Here is a 22,388-nt window from a genome sequence, read left to right as displayed (position 1 = left end):
ACTTGACATAGATAGCAAACTTTCGTTTAACGAACATGTAGAAAAGACATGTAAAAAAGTGGCCTCCCGTATTGCAATTCTTAGAAAAATAAGATCGTTTTTGCCGTTAGCACAACGCAAACAATACTATAACGCCTTAATACAACCTATTATAAATTATGGTAGCATAGTATGGTCGGTGTGCAACAAAGAATGTCTAAACAGAATTCTTAAACTACAGAAGCGCGCAGCCAGAGTCATTCTCTTTGCAGAACCGCGTGCATCATCTGTGGAACTTTTTAATAGACTGGGATGGATCCCAGTACACGAACAATGTAATATAAACAAATGCGCGCTAGTCCACAAACGGATCTATGGAAACGTCCCTACCTTTTTAAGCGACCAACTTGTGTTAAATAGCCAAGCAAACAAAAGAAGCACTCGCTACGCTTATTTTAACTTGCGCTGCCCGAAATTCAGAAGGGAGACAGAAGGCGGGCGCACTTTTTCTGTTTCTGCCACCCGCCTTTGGAATGCTCTCCCTATCTCAAAAAGGCGAATCGAACAGCCGAAGCCCTTTAAAGAATCTCTCAGAGATCGGGTGTTTTCGGAGCAGCAGCTTTTACATTATTTTATTGTATAGTTTTAACTTTTTAGCTTCATATATCGTTTACTATTATGCATATTCGTATTCAATTTTCAATGTATATAGTGTTTTTATTATATTCTAGTGTAATTTTTAGGGAGGGCCACAGGTTTGTTAGCTTTGCTATTTAGTGTTACCCTCATTTTAAATAAAGTCTTTATTGTTATTATTATTATTATACTCTGGATACCCTGGATACTCTGGATACCCTGGATACCCAGGATACCTTGGATACCCTGGATACTCTGGATACCCGGATACTAAGGATACCCTGGATACCCAGGATACTATGAAATATAAATACCGCAAATCTGAGACCAAAAGGAACAACAAGCGATATTTGAATGACTCCATGACTACAGCAACGCTGATGAACCACGTGACTCCTTATGAGCAATATTATTGGTTTGCTACCCTCGCTACCTTCCACACATCACGGGCCAATCACAGTAGACCTTACGATAGCTGCTACAGAACTGAAAAAGATTGCTTAACCACAGACCTATTACACGAGCGAAAAAGATTTTTCTTGAGATACGTACGCGTAAGCAGAAAGATTAAAAAGAACGGGATTCTGACCGAACACCCACCGGGTGTTTCAGTCGTCCGTGTGACCCAACGGTGAGCCTGCTCGCAGGCTAACGTGACCCTTTTTTATACTTTTATTCTATAATAATGATACATAGATGCATGGTTAACAAATCCCAGGATATCTACTTATTCAACGGTGCATGTGAAACGTGATACATTATGACGTATGTTATCTTATTTTACAGGTATGCAGGGTTGTTTACAATGCTGCAAGCTAAAGCAGACGAATCAAACGCTTGTCTCTGATCTGGAAGATGAACGAAATCAAAAGAAACAACAAGTTGAAAAATTAGAAATAATGCAAGAGGCATGCATAAGGCTCCAGGACGAAATCTCAGAAAAATTCAATGCAATGATGAAAATAACTTTTCAAGGAGACCATCGACTTAATGAAGACCTGTGTGACCTACTCGCAAATGAAAACATAAAATTGAAGAAAATAGCCCAGGAGAAAGAAAATGCCATGATGAAATATGCTTCTGATCTAGAAAGTGAACGTAGAAAAAATCAGCAACTTAATAATGACTCAAGAAAACTTCAAGCGGAATGCGAAAGACTTCAAAAAGAAGTTGAACAAAAGAATGAATTGATGAAGAGACTTGCCTCCAAGGTAGAGATTGAAAGAAAAGAACGTGATGTACTCCAAACTGAGCTAGACAATGGACGTAGCCAAAATACAAAACAAAGTGGTGAAATAAAAAATCTTAAAGAGGAGGTCAAAAGGCTCCAGGAAGATGCAGAGAATAAATATGTTTCAGCCGTAGTTTACGACGATAGCCGGCTCCAAAAAGTAACTGCTGAACTGCAACAAAAGCAACAGCAAGTTGAAGAGTTAAAACTGGAATTTGAAATTGACTGTAAGAAACTGCAAGATGAAGTAAAACATAAAGACGAACAAATTGAAAAACTTACATCTGAGTTGGAGGAAGAACGTAAACAGACAAACATAGTTAGAGAAGCTGAAAAAGGCGTCAAAAAGACTTCGGTCAAAAAGAAGAGAAAATGAATATCGCTTACATTGCTTAGAATTTATACGTGCGGTAAACTAATTTTTGATGATTGTGTGAAGAGCTTGAAGATAGCTTCCGCTGCGACGTCCGAATTCGCCACAAATATATGTTTACCACTAGGTTAGCAAGCTTTTCTTAAATATTTTCATTTTCACTTTTTTATGAAAAAGTTCTTTTTTTACTGATTTTTAATTTAACGGCTTGTATAAAAGGCCATCAGTTATGGGGAACGTATAGTTAGGTTTGTTTGTGTGAAGCAAGAAAGGTTCATTGTCGTACCAAGTTAGTGGATAATTGTTAGAGAACTCAACTTCGAACTAAGAGTTGATGTCCGAGGTGTACGTACGAGTAAAGCAAATCAAATTTGCTGGTAAACAAATAATTTTTTCAACTCACGTGTTTGATATTTTTTGCCTCGAGAGGAAAAATCCTCAACGTGTGCGGGAGACATGAGCCCCTTTTCAGCCAGAAATATCAACTGACCAATAAACTCACGCAGGATGCTCACGTGATTCAACATGGCGGCTTCCGAATCAAACTTGCTAAGCACTTTCCTCACTGTCTTCGGTGAAATGTGCAGTGAGTAAATGGCTGTGCAAACAGACATGTAAGGCGAATAGCTCAGCTAGTTGCTCTAGTGTGCGGATGGCTTAAGACCGGAAGTTTCGGCGCGAAACTCTTAATAACCAGGCGTGCGTTTCTCAAAAGTCCCGGAGACTGGTCGGGCCAGAACGGTCCCGTAAAGCTCCCGAAATCTTTTTTTCGTGTTTCTCAAAACACCCGAGAATTTCGTGCCCGAAAAAATCACTCCATTTATTCCCGTTAACTGAACGGGAGCTCTTGACCACCCGAAAACATTTCTCGGGACTTATTTTGTCGCTATAAAATTGCATCTCCATAGCATTTTTTTGAAAACAAAACGCGGCGAAAGGCTTGTATGAACAGGACAACAGTAAAGGATGTGAGAGAGAAAGACGTCTCGCAGAATTCGGCTGTTTAATTGACAAATTTCAAAACAAACTCTGGCGCGCCAAGAATAACTTCCACTTCGCGAAGAGAACGTAACGCAGTTTAAAAACATACTTGATGGTCTTGCCGGTACTAAGAGAATAATTCAACCAAACGAAACTTTAGTCAACCAAAATTCAAGGTTAAAAAACAAGACAATGGCTGTTTTAAACGTGAGCTTCGTAAATTACAAGCCACGAATAAACAAAATTAAACAAACAGAAACACTTTAAACACTTACATCAAGCTAATAATTACAATCTTTTATTAGGAAAGCTCCAATCAGTAAGTAGCCCAGTGTGAATCGGTGTTAAAAAATAAACATTGCTGAAACTGTTCAAATCGCAAGAGATAAAACTTTGCAGACGATTCATCGAAAAAGATTTGATGCGTACGTGACAAACTCAACTCAGTGCATCGGTGTCAATTGCAATTTTTGAACCAATCACAGGCTGGACAATTGAAGCATGCGCTATTTCTTGCGTAAAAACATACTTGATGGTCTTGCTGGTCGACTTTTTCTGCCTGAAATTGTTTACAGAAACTTCCGCAATTTATTCTTAGTATGTACAGCAAGTCCGCCGAAGTACAAAGAGAAGAATTCAACCAAAAGAAACTTTATTAAACCAAAATTTAAGGCTCAAAAACAAGACAATGGCTGTTTTAAACGTGAGCTTCGTAAATTACAAGCCACGAATAAATAAAATTAAACAAACAGAAACACTTTAAACACTTACATCAAGCTGTCGTAATTTAAGTAGCCCAGAGGTGAATCAATGTTAAAAAATAAACATTGCTGAAACTGTTCAAATCGCCAGAGATAAAACTTTGTCGACGATTCATCGAAAAAGCAGTTAAAATCGAGCAGTTAAAATCGCAACTTAATTGAATAAAAGTGAAATAATTGGCTTTATTATTCGAAAAGCAAAATAACTGCCATCGATGTCGCCATGAAAAAACAAAAAACAAAAGGATCTTGTTACAAATCAACAAAGTATCGTATAACGGTTGCAAAGACAAGGAAAAGGGACACCGGGGTTAACCCTATTCAGACCGGGGGGAGGGGGGGGGGGCTTTTGAGGCCCGCGCAGACTTTGAACTCTTATAACTTTTTTAACATTCAGCCAAACGCTGCCAAGTTTTCTGAGTTTTTCTAAAATTTATCTGGCAATAATTTGGTAGGCCTGGATGAGGTGTCAGGAACTTGACATCACCATGGCAACGGCTTTTTGACAGGCATATTTCCCAAAGTTTGTAATTGTCGTGTTTCTATTTATAAAAATTAACTTGAATGGAATTATTTTTATATTTTTACGGTTTTAAGCACATTTTTATTGATTTTGAGTAATTTGAAGTAATTTTGGGTGATTTTCTGGCATTTAATGTTCCCAACCCATGAAGTTAAAACAAGACAACAAGTTCAGTGGGAGAAAAGGGGTAAGGGATGAAGTGCTCGAGTTGCCAATCAGAATCATCAATAGAAATCATGCAGGGTACATGTATCACAGGTTAGTTGGTTGGCAACGAGAGACTGGAATCCTCTCCTTCCTTTCAGGAAGCCCTAGTTCCCAAGAAACTGGGGTCCTAATCTCTAGGACCCTTGAGAACAAACACAACCACATGCCCTGGTTCCCAAGAAACTGGGGTCCTAATCTCTAGGACCCTTGGGAACGTTCCCAAGAAACTGGGGTCCTAATCTCTAGGACCCTTGGGAACAACCACAACCACATGCCCTGGTTCCCAAGAAACTGGGGTCCTAATCTCTAGGACCCTTGGGAACAATCACAACAACCAACAACAGCAACACTGCGGGGCCCCACTATAAGGGGAAAGCTGACCCTGTGAGGCTATGGGGCAAAAGGGCGAATGGTACAGAGCACTTCATCCCCTCCCGTGGTTTATTAACTATAAGAAAAGACAATGCTTAGTTAAGATGGTCTAAAGCTATTGAAGAAGTTCGGAAGAGACAGTAATCGAATAACAGAATGGTCGAGTTGATACATGCCAGCTCGACACTAAAGCTAACAGTTACATGTATATCAATATCTCAAAAGCAGACACATTGCTCAAGTCCAACAGCTCTAAGCCTGAGCTAGCATACAAAATGATAACAATATGAAAACAATGTTTCTGTAAGCAGGCATGCTGCTTAAGTCCATCAGCTCTAAACGTAAGTAAGCATACAAAATGGAAATAATAATTATTAGAATAATGTCTATAAATGCGGGCTTGCTTCTTTAGTCCATCAGCTATGGCTAACGTTTAAAAATAATAATAGTAATATAATAAACACCCTTAACATAGCCAGATATGTGCGTAGAACTAAAACATTGCCTACATTTTTACAAATACTAAGCTAAAAGAGAACCAAAGGGGGCTGGGTGGGTGGGAATTATTGTGAAAACTCTTTTAGGGAGCTCAGAGAATTTGAAGTAAAACTACTCAAGTCTAGATAAAACCGCATGGCCTTGATTGACATAATAGAAAAGGGGCGATGTGATTGGCCAGCCCGAATAGCGCATCACACTCAGAAGTGAGTTTGACCTTTGAATGTAACGCAAGAGTGATAGTCTTGCAGCATATTGCGTGACAGATCTGCGTATTTGAATAGAGTGATCTTATGACTTCTCTGAACTCCTTTCATGGTTGTCACATTAACTTTAATTTATATTACATGTAAATTGGCATTTATATTACATATAAATTTGCTTTAATGTTCCCAACCCATGAAGTTAAAACAAGACAACAAGTTCAGTGGGAGAAAAGGGGTAAGGGATGAAGTGCTCGAGTTGCCAATCAGAATCATCAATAGAAATCATGCAGGGTACATGTATCACAGGTTAGTTGGTTGGCAACGAGAGACTGGAATCCTCTCCTTCCTTTCAGGAAGCCCTAGTTCCCAAGAAACTGGGGTCCTAATCTCTAGGACCCTTGGGAACAAACACAACCACATGCCCTGGTTCCCAAGAAACTGGGGTCCTAATCTCTAGGACCCTTGGGAACGTTCCCAAGAAACTGGGGTTCTAATCTCTAGGACCCTTGGGAACAACCACAACCACATGCCCTGGTTCCCAAGAAACTGGGGTCCTAATCTCTAGGACCCTTGGGAACAATCACAACAACCAACAACAGCAACACTGCGGGGCCCCACTATAAGGGGAAAGCTGACCCTGTGAGGCTATGGGGCAAAAGGGCGAATGGTACAGAGCACTTCATCCCCACAAATACACGAAGTGTATTCCCCATAGACGAATAGCACGAAAATATAAAATAGGTTTAAGTTAACATGTAAATAAGTAGTAGTAGCCCTTCACTCGACTCCTTTTCAGGAGTATAGACTATCAACAGTCTCTCGTCATAGCATCCTGTCCTGTGCATCCTTCTCTAGCTGGTACCAACTCTTGCCCATGGACTCGATCTCTGCTTTTAGCGAGCGTCTCCAGGTGTTTAATAGTCGACCTCTCTTTTGACTCCCTTGAGGATTTCAGGTCAAAGCTTGCCTTTTGATGGTACAGGAATGCATCCGTAAGGTGTGACCTAGCCATTTCATACACGTAAAGGAGTAGATATATAAATTCAAGACTGTTAATACTAAAATGCCCTATTCATGGTTTCCCTTTGAATGATAGAGCACAAATTCAATAAGTGCTGGGAAAAACGGGAATAAAAGACCTTATACAGAGCACAAGTTTGTTATTCACCACTGGAATTATACATTGCTGACCTAAGAAACATGGCAGGAAGGCAGAACTCGCACAAGAATCAATCAGGGTAGAAGGTGCGAAAAATAAGGCGTATTTGAACAATTAAGACACTTGCTACACAGACATGCATTCATTGTAGATAGAGTAGCTCCTGTTGGATTTATCCTTGTGCCACTAAACTTGGCAGGCTTGAAATGGTTCAATGCTTCTGCATGAACAAAGTAATGTATTCACTACAAAGCAAAATTTTATGTTTTGATCCTAGAATCCTCACTTTTGTATTTCCTGTGACATACTCCCCGGGGTAGTCAATCGATAATATCGATAATCGATAACATTCGATAACAATCGATACAAATCGATTAATTTTTTCAAAAATCGATAAAAATCGATAGAAGATTTCGTTGTGAGTAATCGATAATTATCGATTTTTCAATCAGGGCTATCGATTTTATCGATAAATATCGAATTTATCGAAACTAAATTATCCTACTATTTTTCGAATGAAAAACACCAAAAGATATTTCAAAAGCTCGCAGAAATACTTACATAACAACTTCCCTGTTCATTAATCGGTAAAAATTACTACATCTTTTCTACAAACTTTTAGTAATACTCATGCAGGATGTGTTGTGTTTGAAATCCGCTTTAGATAGTAAATAAATAAAGGTTACGCGACGGGCCTACACGACTCCTACGTTCGTGACATTTGTACATTTGCCGTTATATGCTTTAATTCCGTTTTTCCACCTTATTTGCTTCTGACTTCTTTCTGAGGGTTCTATTTTATATGAAGGCTTCTAGGAAGTGTGAGATAGAGGTCATTTTTCTTCGCTGCGTGGTTTCCGTTTGTAGAGTTCATGTTCTGTACTCCTCCGCGTCACATGTTGTACTAGTTCAGTTTGTTTTGGAACATTTCTATTTTCAAGATATGTTTTAAGCTCTCAAAACGTTTGCCCTTGGCGGACAAGATCTGATATAATCCGTGAAAATGTAAACTACTTGCATTTTATTGATGCCGCGCCCGAAAAAAAGAAGAAGAAAATTTGGATGATAACCTTGAAGCAGAGCCGGACAAGGAGAAATAATTTACGTTTCCGTTTGTAATTCCCAATCGAACAATAAAATCAGTAATAAAATCATGATGCAGTCTCCTTTGTCTCTTGTACGCCTTTGAAATCTACATAATCAAACGCTCCCTCAACGGAATCGATGAATCCGATAAAATCGATAAAATTAACACTTCGTCGGCGTGTGAGTATCGATTTTTATCGATTGACCGATACAATCGATATCGTTTAAAATCAATCTATCGATAGATATCGATTTATCGATTGATTTTCCGATATCAATTTTTATCGATTGACTACCCCGGGCATACTCCCGTAGAAAGTCCTGTTATTGTATTTTATGTCAGGGCCGTTCCTAGGCAATTTTAGTGGTAGTAAAGGCAGGTGCGCCCCTGTATGTCTTGGATCAAATTCTTGCTACAATAATATTATTGTTCAATTTCCCCTTGAGTTATAACCTATTTTTTGTTAAAATGGCAGTGACAATGGCACCTTTAAATACCTCAAATTTCTTGCATTAAATGTAAAAACTGTTTACATTTTAGAATCTTCATAAAGTATTCTATAAGCTGAAAACTTTCGTTGCTTTGAGTTGTTATTTGTCCTATTTTTACTTTAGTGACAAGGGACGAGAATTCACCACCCTGGCCTCCAGCAAAGTTAAGTTTATGTCGCTCTTCCTCAACTTTGAGCAGCCAAATTATAAAGGGTCTCGTCTACTCAGGTATTAAGACATGACTTCGAACATTACAGAAGATAACAATAGCGAATTCCACCGGTATCTTGTAATTTCCAGCCCTTTAGGCTTTTCGACGGCTGGTGGAAACGGCAGCCTGCAAATTGCTCTAAGTTTCGTTTGTTTTCATATTGAAATCTCATTTAACGCCGGTCTAATATAACGCAAAATAGAATCAGCTTATAAATATTTATACTTAGCTTTTAGCAAGCTCCACTTGGCCAAGATGCACCCTAGGGAAATCCGGATTGCTTGTCCAATTTTTTACTGACCACTTTCGGCGGGAGAGAAGGCGGCGCGCTGGACGAGGCTTGAAAGACATTCGCGACGGCCTTGACCCTTTTTGACTGTTCTCCGGCTTGACAAGAGAATAGTATATTCTAGTTGAAGAAATCGTCTTGTTCTTTATAAGTCGTTCATTCAAGCTTACATAATCTCGGGCAAACGAAGGCATGTTGTCTCCACCATACAAATAATGCTGTAGTGTCGGGTTTAGCCGCGGTTTGGAGACTACAGGACCTTGAAGCCGAGTCGGTAGAGTGGCCATATTCCGGTAGAGGTAATCTGTTCTGTGTGTGCATATCAAGTTCCTGAGTTGCTGGACCGAATACCTGTTCAGTAGTGCGATGCCTTCGACAGATCGTCCGCACATTTATCTTCGAATGACAGAATAAAATGTGTAAAACCGGAACGTAGTTCGTGGGCAGATACCAGGATAACTCATAAAGTACTGATGGAGCGATGTTGAAGCGAAAAACAATCGAAGGATATCACAGCAATAATTATTATTGTGAAAACTCTTTTAGGGAGCTCAGAGAATTTGAAGTAAAACTACTCAAGTCTAGATAAAACCGCATGGCCTTGATTGACATAATAGAAAAGGGGCGATGTGATTGGCCAGCCCGAATAGCGCATCACACTCAGAAGTGAGTTTGACCTTTGAATGTAACGCAAGAGTGATAGTCTTGCAGCATATTGCGTGACAGATCTGCGTATTTGAATAGAGTGATCTTATGACTTCTCTGAACTCCTTTCATGGTTGTCACATTAACTTTAATTTATATTACATGTAAATTGGCATTTATATTACATATAAATTTGCTTTTGAAAAAAAAAATGAAATCCAAGATGGCGAATCCGAGATGGCGGCTGTTTTGACATCATGCTGTAATTGTCACGTGATGTGCCGTCATCATCCCACGTGACGTATACCAAGACAAAGATGTTTGAACATACAATACATCCTATAAGTTTCATTGTGATTGCTTAATAGTCTTAAGGTTACACGGGAGGGGGGGGGGGGGGGGGGGGGGGGAGGGCGGGTTTCAAGAACTATCTAGAACAATCTGGAAATTTTACTGTACCGGTGCAAACAGGTTTTCATAGTTTTTGTGCTTGCGTCAGCCTTTGTGCTCGTCAGCTTTTCTGCTTACGAAAGATTAAATTTTTCTTGCTGGAGTTTGCTGTGTGAAGTTTATGGCCGCAGCGGAGCCTTTACCGTGGTTTTTATCAGCATTCTCGGCACTGTCCTTTGAGTCTCTGAGTTTAAACTCAGTCCTCAAAGAGCGATTGTAAACATAAGGGAATTGAAAACTTGATTTGGTTCTTTAATCCTTGGATCCTTGCATTTTGATAATTTGAACACTCAGCAACTTTCCGCTGACGTTAGTGTAGCCTTGATTGTGTCATATCTAAATAAAAGTTTTGTAAACTTTTGCTTCTACCCAAGAACGTCTGACGTTGCGTTTTTTTTCACGTCCCTGGCTGATCGCAGTTTAAATTTCGCTTCGAAACGCAATAAATATTCTCGAAAATTACAATTTATCGTTCTTTACTTCTTTCTGCTAACAATCTAACAAATGATCTAAACCGCAATAGTTTTCACTGCCTAACACAATGCATTACTGGTGTTAAATGAAGCGTGTTGCTAATAAAAATGCAATGTTTACAATAACGAATATTGTTCAAATCTTTCTCGCTGACAAGAGTAATTGTACATTGTATAACTTTGTAAGGTGCAAACAAGCTTATTAAAACTCGCCATGATGTGATTAAATATTTAAGTGGCGTGAACTGGCCGGATGAATATGCGCTTTTGATCAGTTGCCAAGAGAAAACGGAAGATCGCGCAATAAAACAACTGATTTTAACTTGTTTCCTGAGTTTTGACTAAGAGATGCAAGAATTTGGCTGTTCAATTTCGATAACAGAATATAAAGAAGCTTCAATCATTCAAATAAAGATGGGACAGTTTTAAATTTACTTATAGATCCCAGCAAAGAAGAAAGACTGGATGTGTCTCCTGTGCAAATGAGTCGTGTTTTGGTCCTCATCTTTACTTCAAATGGGGGTTTGTTCTATTTCAGACAGTGTGCAACCGACAAAGAAGTTGCACCAAGTTTATTTCCCTCGACAACGACAAATAAATATTGTCCAGGATGGCGAATAATCTTCAGAGAAACTGCCGCGATACGGAGCCAATAACTGCGCTAAAACAACAAGGCAGTTCTTGACAACAATTCACCATTCTTTGTGAAGGTATTTTTAGGGCTATTTAACCTTTCCTCTGGTGTGTAATTACATGGTGACGTGACGAGGCCTATTTACAAACCAATCAAATGGTTTATGTGCTTGATTTAGCTGTTGCTTGGCAATGCTCTTACTTTGCAAACAAATCAATGACAGACTATCAAGTTGCAGACACACATCTGTTGAAGTTTAGTCAGGCAACTTCATTTGTTTAAATAAATGTTTGACAATCATTTCGTAGATTATTAATTCGTGTCTGGGCATGATCAAAAAGGCTAATCTAAAGAATTGTGCAAGATCTTTGCAAAGTTAATTCGACGAGGGTAAGTGAATTTTAGTAAAGTGGCTAGCAGTAGACTACTAATTTACAAAGGCGTACTTCAAAATTCCGAAATCTGAACAATTTGCCCTTCTGCTAAACTCCTTGCGGTCGCTGTTTCTCTCGAGTCTCGACAAGCGGTTTTCATGTTTAAGTGGTGATGATTTATGCGGCCATTTATTTTCTCGAGTATCGACGATCGCAGGAGAAGTTAAATTATAGTTACAGTTAGTGGACGGTTAATTTTTGTAAAGATTTACATGACCAAGTTGCATTTCTATTTCAACTAAATGATGTAGTTTGATGGTATCAGTAGCATATCATACAATGATCGTGATATGGAGAACGAGGAAGAACGAGAAAGTAGACACTTGGAGAACGAGGAAAAAACACTTGTTATCGACTCGTAAGGATGGGATAAAACCCTGAAAATAACTGGGACATCACTGTGTGCGACATGCATGTTTTTCCTAAGGATACAAACGAAGCCGGGAAGACTACGAAAGCAAGTTTGATTTTTAGCTTAAATGTTAGCTTGACGTTTCGGCGAGACATTTAAAAACTCGAAAATGATTGAATAATTATAATGAATTGACTATAAAGTGGCTGTGTTGAAATGTGCATTTTAAAGTTTTACTATTTGACCCCGATCAGAGTCCGTCAGAGTATAGTACAACAAGAAATTCAGTTTTCACCCTTTGATCAAAACCGAGTTACGGCGTTTATTTCAAACTTGTCTTGTGGACCCGGCTTTTATTTGACTCCTGCAGTTTATTCGAGCCCGGAGTTTATTAAACAAGGGTATTATACATTTTTTTTGACAGACTTACTGGCCGCAGGGGAGCCTTTTTTACCGTTGTTTTTATCAGCATTCTCGGCACTGTCCTTTGAGTCTCTGAGTTTAAACTCAGTCCTCAAAGAGCGATTGTAAACATAAGGGAATTGAAAACTTGATTTGGTTCTTTAATCCTTGGATCCTTGCATTTTGATAATTTGAACACTCAGCAACTTTCCGCTGACGTTAGTGTAGCCTTGATTGTGTCATATCTAAATAAAAGTTTTGTAAACTTTTGCTTCTACCCAAGAACGTCTGACGTTGCGTTTTTTTCACGTCCCTGGCTGATCGCAGTTTAAATTTCGCTTCGAAACGCAATAAAGATTCTCGAAAATTACAATATATCGTTCTTTACTTCTTCCTTCTAACAATCTAACAAATGATCTTAACCGCAATAATTTTCACTGCCTAGCACAGTGCATTACTGGTGTTAAATGAAGCGTGTTGCTAATAAAAATGAAATGTTAACAATAACGAATATTGTTCAAATCTTTCTCGCTGACAAGAGTAATTGTACATTGTATAACTTTGTTAGGTGTAAACAAGCTTATAAAAACTCGCCATGATGTGATTAAATATTTGAGTGGCGTGAACTGGCCGGATAAAAATGCGCTTTTGATGAGTTGCCAAGAAAAAACGGAAGATCGCGCAATAAAACAACTGATTTTAACTCGTTTCCTGAGTTTTGACTTAGAGTTGCAAGAATTTGGCTGTCCAATTTCGATAACAGAATATAAAGAAGCTTCAAGCATTCAAATAAAGAGAGGAACAGTTTTAAGGCTTATTATTACTTATTATTTTTGACAGACTAACATATTTCCACTACAGCTAGAGTTTTTTAACCTCAAATGAATGCTTGATGGGGTTATTTACGACTCTTCCTTGAAAACCCGGCGTTTATTCGTAACCCGGCGTTTATTTGAGAAAATACGGTACAACTAATGCAATTAGAATTTTAGTAGTGATTTATGCGGTCATTTATTCTCTCGTGTATCGACGATCGCAGGAGTGAATATATTTTAGCTACATAAATTATTAGTGGACGGTTGATTTTTGTAAACGATTTTCGTGACCAAGTAGGCATTTCTGTTTCAACTAAATGATGTAGTTTGATGGTATTTGTAGCATATCATACTGTTATAGAAATGGCGCATATGGAGAACGAGGAAGTACACTAAAAACTTAATATCGACTTTTAAGGATGGGATAAAACCCAAAAAAGTGAACTGTGGACAATTAAAGTAGCTGTGGTGTTGAAATGCACCGAAATGCACGAACAGAGTATAGTACAACAGGTAATTCAATTTTTACCCTTTGATCAAAACTTTATACAAAAAATAAATCCAATACGCTTTTGATTTTCTATTTAATCACACAACTTCATCTGTTGTCTGTATACTGAAGAGATTTTAAAACCATGCTCAGATAAACAAGATTTCAAGGAAAAAGAACAATGATTTCCTTCAAACGAAAAAGGCTGACACATGCACGTCTAATTTAACTCTGGAATTCTTTTAAAACTGCGTGTGCAACATATCAAGACATACCTGCCATCTGATGATTGTCTATATTATTATTTGTTAATACCCAGGAAAGAAATTGGATCTTGATCAAAGCTTGGGAATTAAGGGCAACTGACAGTTGAATAATTCCGTTTCCATGACCAGCAGTAATATGACAAAGATTGTAAACTGATAATTTTGTGACCTATTAGCAGAAAAAAGATTTATTGTTTCGTAGTAAAATAATAAGATACGATCATGAACCTCTTTAAGTAGTGGATAAAATATGAGCGGGAGATCTGTATGGGCGTTTACAATGGCGAGCCGATAGGAGAGCCATTGTAAACGGCCATACAGATCGGACGCGAATATTTTATTCTACTTGTGAAATGAAAACAATAAATTGAATGGAAAGTATTGTTATGCGAATCAGTCGAGATCTGTATCAAAAGTTAATGAATACTAATTAACTGAGCAGGAGTCTGTATCAAAAGTTAATTATATTGTTTGATTTGTATTGGGGTTTACAGTTGTGTACATGTGATCTGAATACTGTGCTGGGATTGGTTTGCACCCTCATGAATAGTTAATGAATTTTACAAGGCCATGCAGTTATTCTTGACCCGTTCTCGCCTCCGTTCCTCGCTTCACAGCAGAATCAAAAACCCGTTTCCAGCAACCTGACGAAAGTTTATGAAAAATCACTGCAAAGTTAACTGGACAAGGTAAGCCAAAACATTACTAATTTACGTAAGTTTGCTTCAAACCGAAATCTGGACAATTAGACTTTACCAAGCTCTTCAAAAACCGTAGCCTGCAGTAGCATTTTCTCTCGAATTTCGACGAATCATGTTTCACTAAAATCATTTCACTGAAATAAACGGCGGTACACTCTCCAGAGTGGCAGGTCACTTTTAGTCAAAGCTTCTAGCAACATTTCGATTACAACTAATGTAGTTTTAACGGTATCACAGCATATTACTGCGTTCGTGGTGGAGAAAGAGGGGGTGGACACTTGACATCGCCCTCAAGGGGATGGGATAAAACCCAGAAATTGAACTGCTGCCACATCACTGTCATGTCTGCGATGTTTTTAAGAGTCTTTGATGGGTACAAAAGACAATCCGTAAAGATCAGGATTCTGAAAGAGGAGAAAATTGAAATAGCCAGCCAAATCAGTAACAACATGAATAAATAACAATTGGCACCCTTTTTTTTCAAAAGTAAAATGCGCATTCCTCAATTGAATGATTTTGCTTGACTACTATTCGCATTTAAGTACAACATACAGCATACAACACACCGCTTGTATCAAATAATTTAAGTTGACACTGTATCATTTAGTGAAAACGTAAAACATTGTGTCGATCTAATGCCGTTTTGATTTGTGATTCTATTAGCGTTTTTCATACATTGTTGATTGTTTAGAAGTTATTGCCACGGTTACCGTGTCAAAGGTTTAATTTATCACTTTTAAACGACTTCCCGTGATTATAACTCGCAGTTGACTGCCCAGCAAAACGCACGCTATGTTCAGTTACCAGTGATGATGCAATAATCAGAATAAAGAGTTAATACAGAAACTGCAGGAACTGTACGTTATTTGATAAGAAGAAATAACTGTGCATGGCTAACACTGTGAGGTATGTGCATTTATTTCAATTTGCAAACTAGGCCGAAAGCTTTATTCCTATTGAGAGTGTGGAAGGATCCCAGTTTTTGCAAAAGTCTTTATGGTACTATATAGCCGTAGCTCAAGCTTATAAACCGAACAGCCTAGCTCACCATGTCACTAGTCTCATGCATGTAGCTTACTGGTTAAAAGTCCGAGTCAAGCGTTTACCTTCTGTCAGGGGCTCAGAGGTTTCTTTTCCCTTTTTCCCGTTGCAGACGTTACAGACTGTACCGTAATACAGTTTTAATCATGCTTTTCTGAGTATGGCGGAAGTACATCCTGAAAGTCCAGACAAAGCTTCTGATCCGAAATGTCTAGCAAGTAAAGGGATATTTGTTAAGAGGCGAATAACGAATGTCAAAGTTTATGTTCCTCATACACTGTGAGTGCAAACAAACTTTTATTTGGGCGTTTATTAATATTCTCGTAATTTCCGCAAAGAAAGTAAAGAACTAAACGACAATTGATCTCCAAAGTTTCTTGGGCTAACGAAGGGCAAGTTTGTTGGTCTGGTCTCACATTGCCCAAGCTTTAGATTAGACCAAAACATATCTTCAAGCATTATAACCCTTGCTCCCCCTTCCCACGTTACCTTTGATCAATCAAGCTTATACTTATCTAAGATAGCAAATGGTTTATAAACGTATTCTCCAAGGGACTTCTGCCTTGCAAGACATGTTTCAGAAAAAGAAACAAAAAACTAATAAAACAAACAAAAACAACTTATTTTATTACACTGAACTGAAGACGAAATGAGTATTATTTTTAATGACCGTTCCCGAGGGAAACAGCTAATTTTGTTTCCCGAGAAAGCAAAATCCACCATAAGTAAAAAGATGGCGGCTATACACTTTACCACAATACATTGCAAACCTGACACAGCCAATAGGACTCAAAGTCAGCTACGTTTCAAAGTTTCTGTGAAATGCGTCCTTGTACTTACTTTATTGTACATACAAGGTTTGAAGTTTTTAGAGCTTTTCTGTGCGTTTTTATGAGCGTTTTCGCGCGCATGGTATTATAGGTAAATGTACCAGCCGTCATCATTTTCGGTAAGGTGGATTGACTGGTTTCATTAAGTGTTTTGTTATATAGCACGACGAAAACTTAGAAAAATGGCTCTTGTCGGTCAACATTCGCGGGCAACATTGCAACGTTACCCTCTGACGTCATAGATTTTGGAATGTTGCCCACTCAAAGACAATTGACGGCAAACAGTATTTACTGTTAGATGTCATGTGACCTTGAATTAGGCAATAAGAGAGCGCGCTGTTGGGGAAAAAGTTCCGTAGTTGAGTATTTTCTTTATTCTCATCAACCGTCAGCGGACAGAAATTAGCTATTGACCACAGTTTAAGAGCTTTTTAAAACGATCAATGATTATGACCATTCCTTGGGGGCGTAGTCCATAATGGCCTATACGGGGAGGATCCGCCCGAAAGTGGTACCTTTTTTGCTTCCGGTATACAAAAGGGTAGTCTTCCTTCAACAGTCGATCTTTCCTTTCCTTACAAAAGAGAATTGGGTGGGCGCAAGCTTTTGAAAGATATAAATTGCAAACTTAGGTAAGCGTTATTTACAATAATCCCATATAACTTATGATAGACGTAATGAAACGTTTATCATTGCCAGCCTATCACGTATCGGTATTTTGTCTTTTCAATTTTTAAACATTGTAACTGTTTGTTTCCATCCTTACTTAGCATTTATATAATGCGGCTGATGAAATTTGGTTTTGAACATCCTAAATATTGGGCCAAATGAAATAGGCAGTAGAATCCCGATGTCTCGAACCTCCAGGGGGGAACGAAAATTGCTTTGAGAAATAGTGTTTAAATTACAGAGAAGTACGGTTCAAGGGGAACGAAAAAGGAATCGAGAAATCGGGGCCGGAATACACCATACATCAGTTTTATGAGCTGTTTGATTAACGTTACAGTTTAGTTTGATTAGGGGGAAAATCGTTTGTGTTCGCAGGCTATTGTCAGCTATTGTTTAGCCACGAATCACCCAAAGATTGACGAGACAAGGCTTGAAATAAAGTTTGGTCCAACACACAACCGGGTGTCTGTCAACTGACGTATGCTTAATACAGTAGCTCTTACTTAAAAAAGCAAGTTACGCATTTAGCTGAATCAGAAAAGAACACCGAGGTCTCAAAGAAACACGGAGAGAAGAAGAAAAAGTGAAATCCCACGTAGATGGACAGGATTGAAGGTAAGTGACACTTTATAAATTTATTTATTTGTTATTTGCCTCCCTCGGCAATGATCTTCCAAACCTGAAACGCATAAGGCCCTTCCCACTTATTACTGTATTTCTTCGAATAAACTCCCCGCCATGATCTAAGCAGCGCACTCCCTCGAATTAGCGCGTACCCTTCCGGTTAAAATAGCAAAAAAGCGCCCCTCGCAGATAGTTTATACATAATATATTTTAATAAAATTCCAATCATCTCTGAGTTAGAAGATGAGAATGGTAAAGTAGTAGATGAAAACCAAATCCTACCTGAAATAGAAAAGTTTATTCGTGATGATTTTGTTAATTCTTATAACCTCTTCTCCTGATTTAGTATTAATATTGTGAGGAGAGATTTGGTTTTGGTCACTCTTGAGCCGGTCTTAATGTTTTTGTAACGCCAAAGCTACAACGCAGCGGCTGAAGAACGTGTAAATTACAGTCATTTTCTTCGCTATTTTCGGCCGGCCCGCGCTTAGACTCTGGCCTGCTTATTGGATGAAATCTACTGAATAAAATATTCTGCTAGGTTCTGCTTAATAGAAAACATTCGATCTTGCTTGACACGTGATTCCGCGTGAACGTACGCAATAAACTATGTAGTCTCACTTTTAAAGAGAGACTTTAACTTCTACACAGAGCTTACTATGCTGTACCATAACTGGTCATAACTTTAAAATGGTTGGGTATTCAATCGACTAATTATATAACGATTCAAACGATTCAAACCTTTTGTTCAAACGACATGTGGTATGTGTGCAAGATTAACTTTGACATTCAATCCCGAACCGCCAACTAATTGCTTAGATTACAATCCCTCTTTAACCCCGATACAATCTGTTGCCGCGGCTAAATGTAAAAAAAGTTTTTAAACAAACAACAATTCAAACAAAGATAAGAACAATGCTTACAGATCGAACAACTGATATTTACATCATCCTGTCTTTCAGCAACATTTTTACCATTAGGTATACTAGTTACGTAGATATGAAAGCTATATCTCCTATATAGGTGGTTTTCACTGTCACGCCACGAAAAAATAAATCCAAAACTATTGAGTCAAATAAATCAAAATTATATATCAGGTTGTAGGGAACTACTATATAGACTACTTGTCCAAGTCTCAGGTCTGTATGGTATTCCGTACTCGAGTTATCCATCAAAATGTTTCACGCAAATTTAGAGAGCACAGTATGGAGACGCCATGTTGGAGCCCAACTGCTTGGGCTCCAACATGGCGGCCGGAAATCAACAAAAACATCTGGCATTAGCTTCTGCTACAAAAAGCGGTCAGATCACCATCATGAACAAGTAAACATTCAGATGAACACTTCTAGCAAAAAAACAAATGTTCAGATTGTTAAAAATAACAGGATTAGGCATTTTTTCAAGCATACGTGACAGCCTTCTGGCGGCCATCTTGATGTCGTGTGGCGTGAAACTTCGAAAGTCAAAATGCTCGGTCTTAAAGACGGCGGATGCAACCGAGCTTAAAACCTTCAACAGGATATGTATTAAGGACTTCTAATAGCCAGTGAAGGATAAAAACTCAGGGGCCTTGCGAATCTGGATTTTAGAATTTTGATGACGTCACGTGAAAACCAAGAATTCCACGACTGTAATCTCTATAAATACAGTTGTAACAGTAAATATCCTGTTGAAACCTCCACCATTTTCCTACACGTTGTAAGCAGAAATGATTTTCAACTACTTTCCAAAACTCTCAAGATAAAATAATAGATATCAAATGAAAGCACGCTATTCTTTAAATTGGCAAAGTGAAGCTGTTATTCTGATACATCTCACAATTGCACAAATTAAAACTTTACAAGCGACCTCAAGACAAGACACTCCAACACATGTCCAAGAGATTTTAGAGCTTCATGTTAAAAACTGCTTTTCTCGCTCAATTTAAGTTGCGGAATACTAGCGTTATATGGACAACAACGACAACGAAAAATTTACAGTCAGGTCCATCTAATGATGCACAGTGCTAAAAGCTCTGACCAATTATTTTGGTCTTTTTTGAAAGAGCATCTTGCGGTAAGGTCAACTTTCCTGATTTTGGTAAATCTGATTGGCTTAGCAGAGGAAAGGCATATCAGTTAAGCAGGTGTTCGTGGTGAGGAGTGAAACACGATCGCCCATAAAAACAACATTTACTGTGTGGGAGGCTATACCAACCACTCCTGTAATGCACGCTGTGCCATTTAGTATTATTTTTTAAATGTTAGCTAGTTCAAGCCACTTTCCACTTGATTATAAAAACTGATGAACAATGTAATACAACTAATACAATATGTTTATTGATCATAGGAATAAGGATCAAGGATTTTCAAGAAAGCACTAAATACAAGCATGTCTTGTCAACCTAGTTAACAAGTGTATTTTATCATATATAAAATTCTGGATTACAACAATGGTGAGTTTTAATGATTTATTAATGCAAATGATAATTATTATTAACATATAATTCTACTTTACCCAATACTGAAACTGTTTATATGTTTAGCAAGTGTTAAATAAATATGATATTCTTGGCTTTTGAAATGATGATTAAAATTGTTTGCTTTTCTTTTATTTACAGACATTGATAAAATGTTCTACCAAGTTAAAAACTAAACTTTTGAAGGCGACTTAAGTAGTAATTACAGACAAAGTTGGATGTCTACTCACTTTTAGTTTTAGAACCTCTTTAACTAAGGATATTTGTTTATTGTTTTAATTTATATTATTCAGTGAAATATAAATTATTCCCTCAATTTAGATGCTAATGTGATGCCATTTGGCAGAAACGACTAAGTGTCACTAAGTACAATGCCTGTGCTAAGCTTCATACTGGTTTGCTTGTGGTATGCTTTATCTCTGGTTTGCTTTTGATCAGCATTTATTTGTTGCTCAGGGCAATATATTGTCACCATCCCGTCATTCTGCCAGATAGTACTCCAAAATAACTGCTTAATTTTAGTGTTTCAAAAGAATTATTCGGGTAAAGTTAGTAACAGTTACTGTAGATTGCAAATATTGCAGCCATTAGTATTATTAAGACGCAGCAGCAAGTATAATTAACCAACTCGAAAGATAGTTACCCAAACCCTAAATTCTTTTTGTTGGCACGTTTTGAAAAATGAAATCCAAAGGCCTGAATTTTTTTGTCAGCACATTTGAAGTGAAATCTAAATCATAATTGGATGTTGCAATGGTATGGATCTATGAAACAATAACTTTATTTCTAGGCAATTAATTTGACTATTAATGACTATATGAAAGAGTGGAATATAAAAGGATACATTAGTTATTAAGATCTTGACAAAAAAAACATAAATTAAAAAAGAAAAAAACACAATACTCATGTATCGACTAATAAAGGAACAAACCATCATGCAAATTTACAATCAGGTTATCCATGTCCACCTCCAATTAGGTACACCTAACTTTCATCGAAATATAATTTTACAGTAATAAGGATTAATTTTCGCATGTAAGTCTCATTAATAGCAGTTTAATAATGAGGTAAAAGAATACTCCTGGATTAGAGACTGGAGACAACAGACAAGGAAGAAGCAGAACACATAAACAGTTGTTGTACAACTCAATGCTGACTTTGATTGCACTTATTCCACTTGACAACAGCTTGCAATTCATCTCATTTTAAGGCATCATCTCAAATTACAGACCGCAGCCGAAACTTTGTGCTTGCACCACACTATTCTTAAATGATCAAGATGTCTGCTAGCCTGATTTGGTTGTCAGTATCTGGCCACAGTAATGATATAGTCTTGATACAGTGAGGACAAGAAATGGAAAGCTACTTAATGGAATTCCAACTACATCTATTACTGCAAACAGTAATAAAAATGTCTCTGACTATTGCTCAAGGTACAAGGAGCAATTAATCACCTTCATTTATGTGATGTTTTTGAAACAAAGAATTTACTAAAGCTTGACGTTTGGATGAGCGGTTATCTCAAAGAAAGCCATCTTTTATGATGACTGTATGCTACATGTCTTAACAAGATGTTCAGGGAAGCCTGTACTGTGAAGTACTGCAACATATGATATTGACAATCACGTACAATGCATGAACACATTTTGGCAAAGGACTAGATCATTTGGATGAAACTTTTCCAGATCCTGGAAATTTAGGATGGTTCTTGCTCTACTCAAAGACAATTTAATACGGAGCGATGCTTCATCTACATAATGCCATTTTAAAGAAACAAATCTCTGATGAACAATTAAGTAGCCAAAGCTTATGATGCCATTTAATTAGAAATGGTAACGATCTTAGTTGGACATGTACCCAACAGATGTTATATTATATAACATTTTTGTTAAGGCTAAAGACAATAGACAAAAAAGAAAACAGAAAGAAATAGTTGATACCTGGAGATACACATACAGAAACATTACTAACATAATTTAATATAATTTGATTACATCTTTTAGTCAACATACAGTCATGTATAACATGTCTGTTAAAAAAAATAACATGATTAACTTGGGCACACTTAAAACCTATTTTTGTAGAGGTGGACATACGTCA

At 37.7% G+C, this 22,388-nt stretch overlaps 2 protein-coding genes across 2 annotated transcripts in view; one reads left to right on the top strand and one right to left on the bottom strand.

Annotated features, from left to right (window-relative positions):
* LOC144661526 (uncharacterized) overlaps positions 1 to 2,548 on the top strand; it is a 165,800-nt gene extending 163,252 nt beyond the window's left edge. The window contains exon 6 of the mRNA XM_078522327.1: positions 1,402 to 2,548. Within this exon, the coding sequence (XP_078378453.1) occupies positions 1,402 to 2,222 (821 nt within the window). The 3' untranslated portion in view covers positions 2,223 to 2,548. The remainder of the gene's footprint in view (positions 1 to 1,401) is intronic.
* Positions 1 to 22,388, bottom strand: part of LOC144661521 (uncharacterized) — a 216,163-nt gene that overhangs the window by 172,832 nt on the left and 20,943 nt on the right. The window lies entirely within an intron of this gene.

Source organism: Oculina patagonica, chromosome 7 (genome assembly GCF_052425735.1).
Source record: "Oculina patagonica isolate OP01 chromosome 7, crgOcupat, whole genome shotgun sequence".
Lineage (NCBI taxonomy): Eukaryota > Metazoa > Cnidaria > Anthozoa > Scleractinia > Oculinidae > Oculina > Oculina patagonica.
The sequence above is the reverse complement of the archived record's forward strand: the minus strand, read 5'-3'. Positions and strand labels throughout refer to the sequence as shown.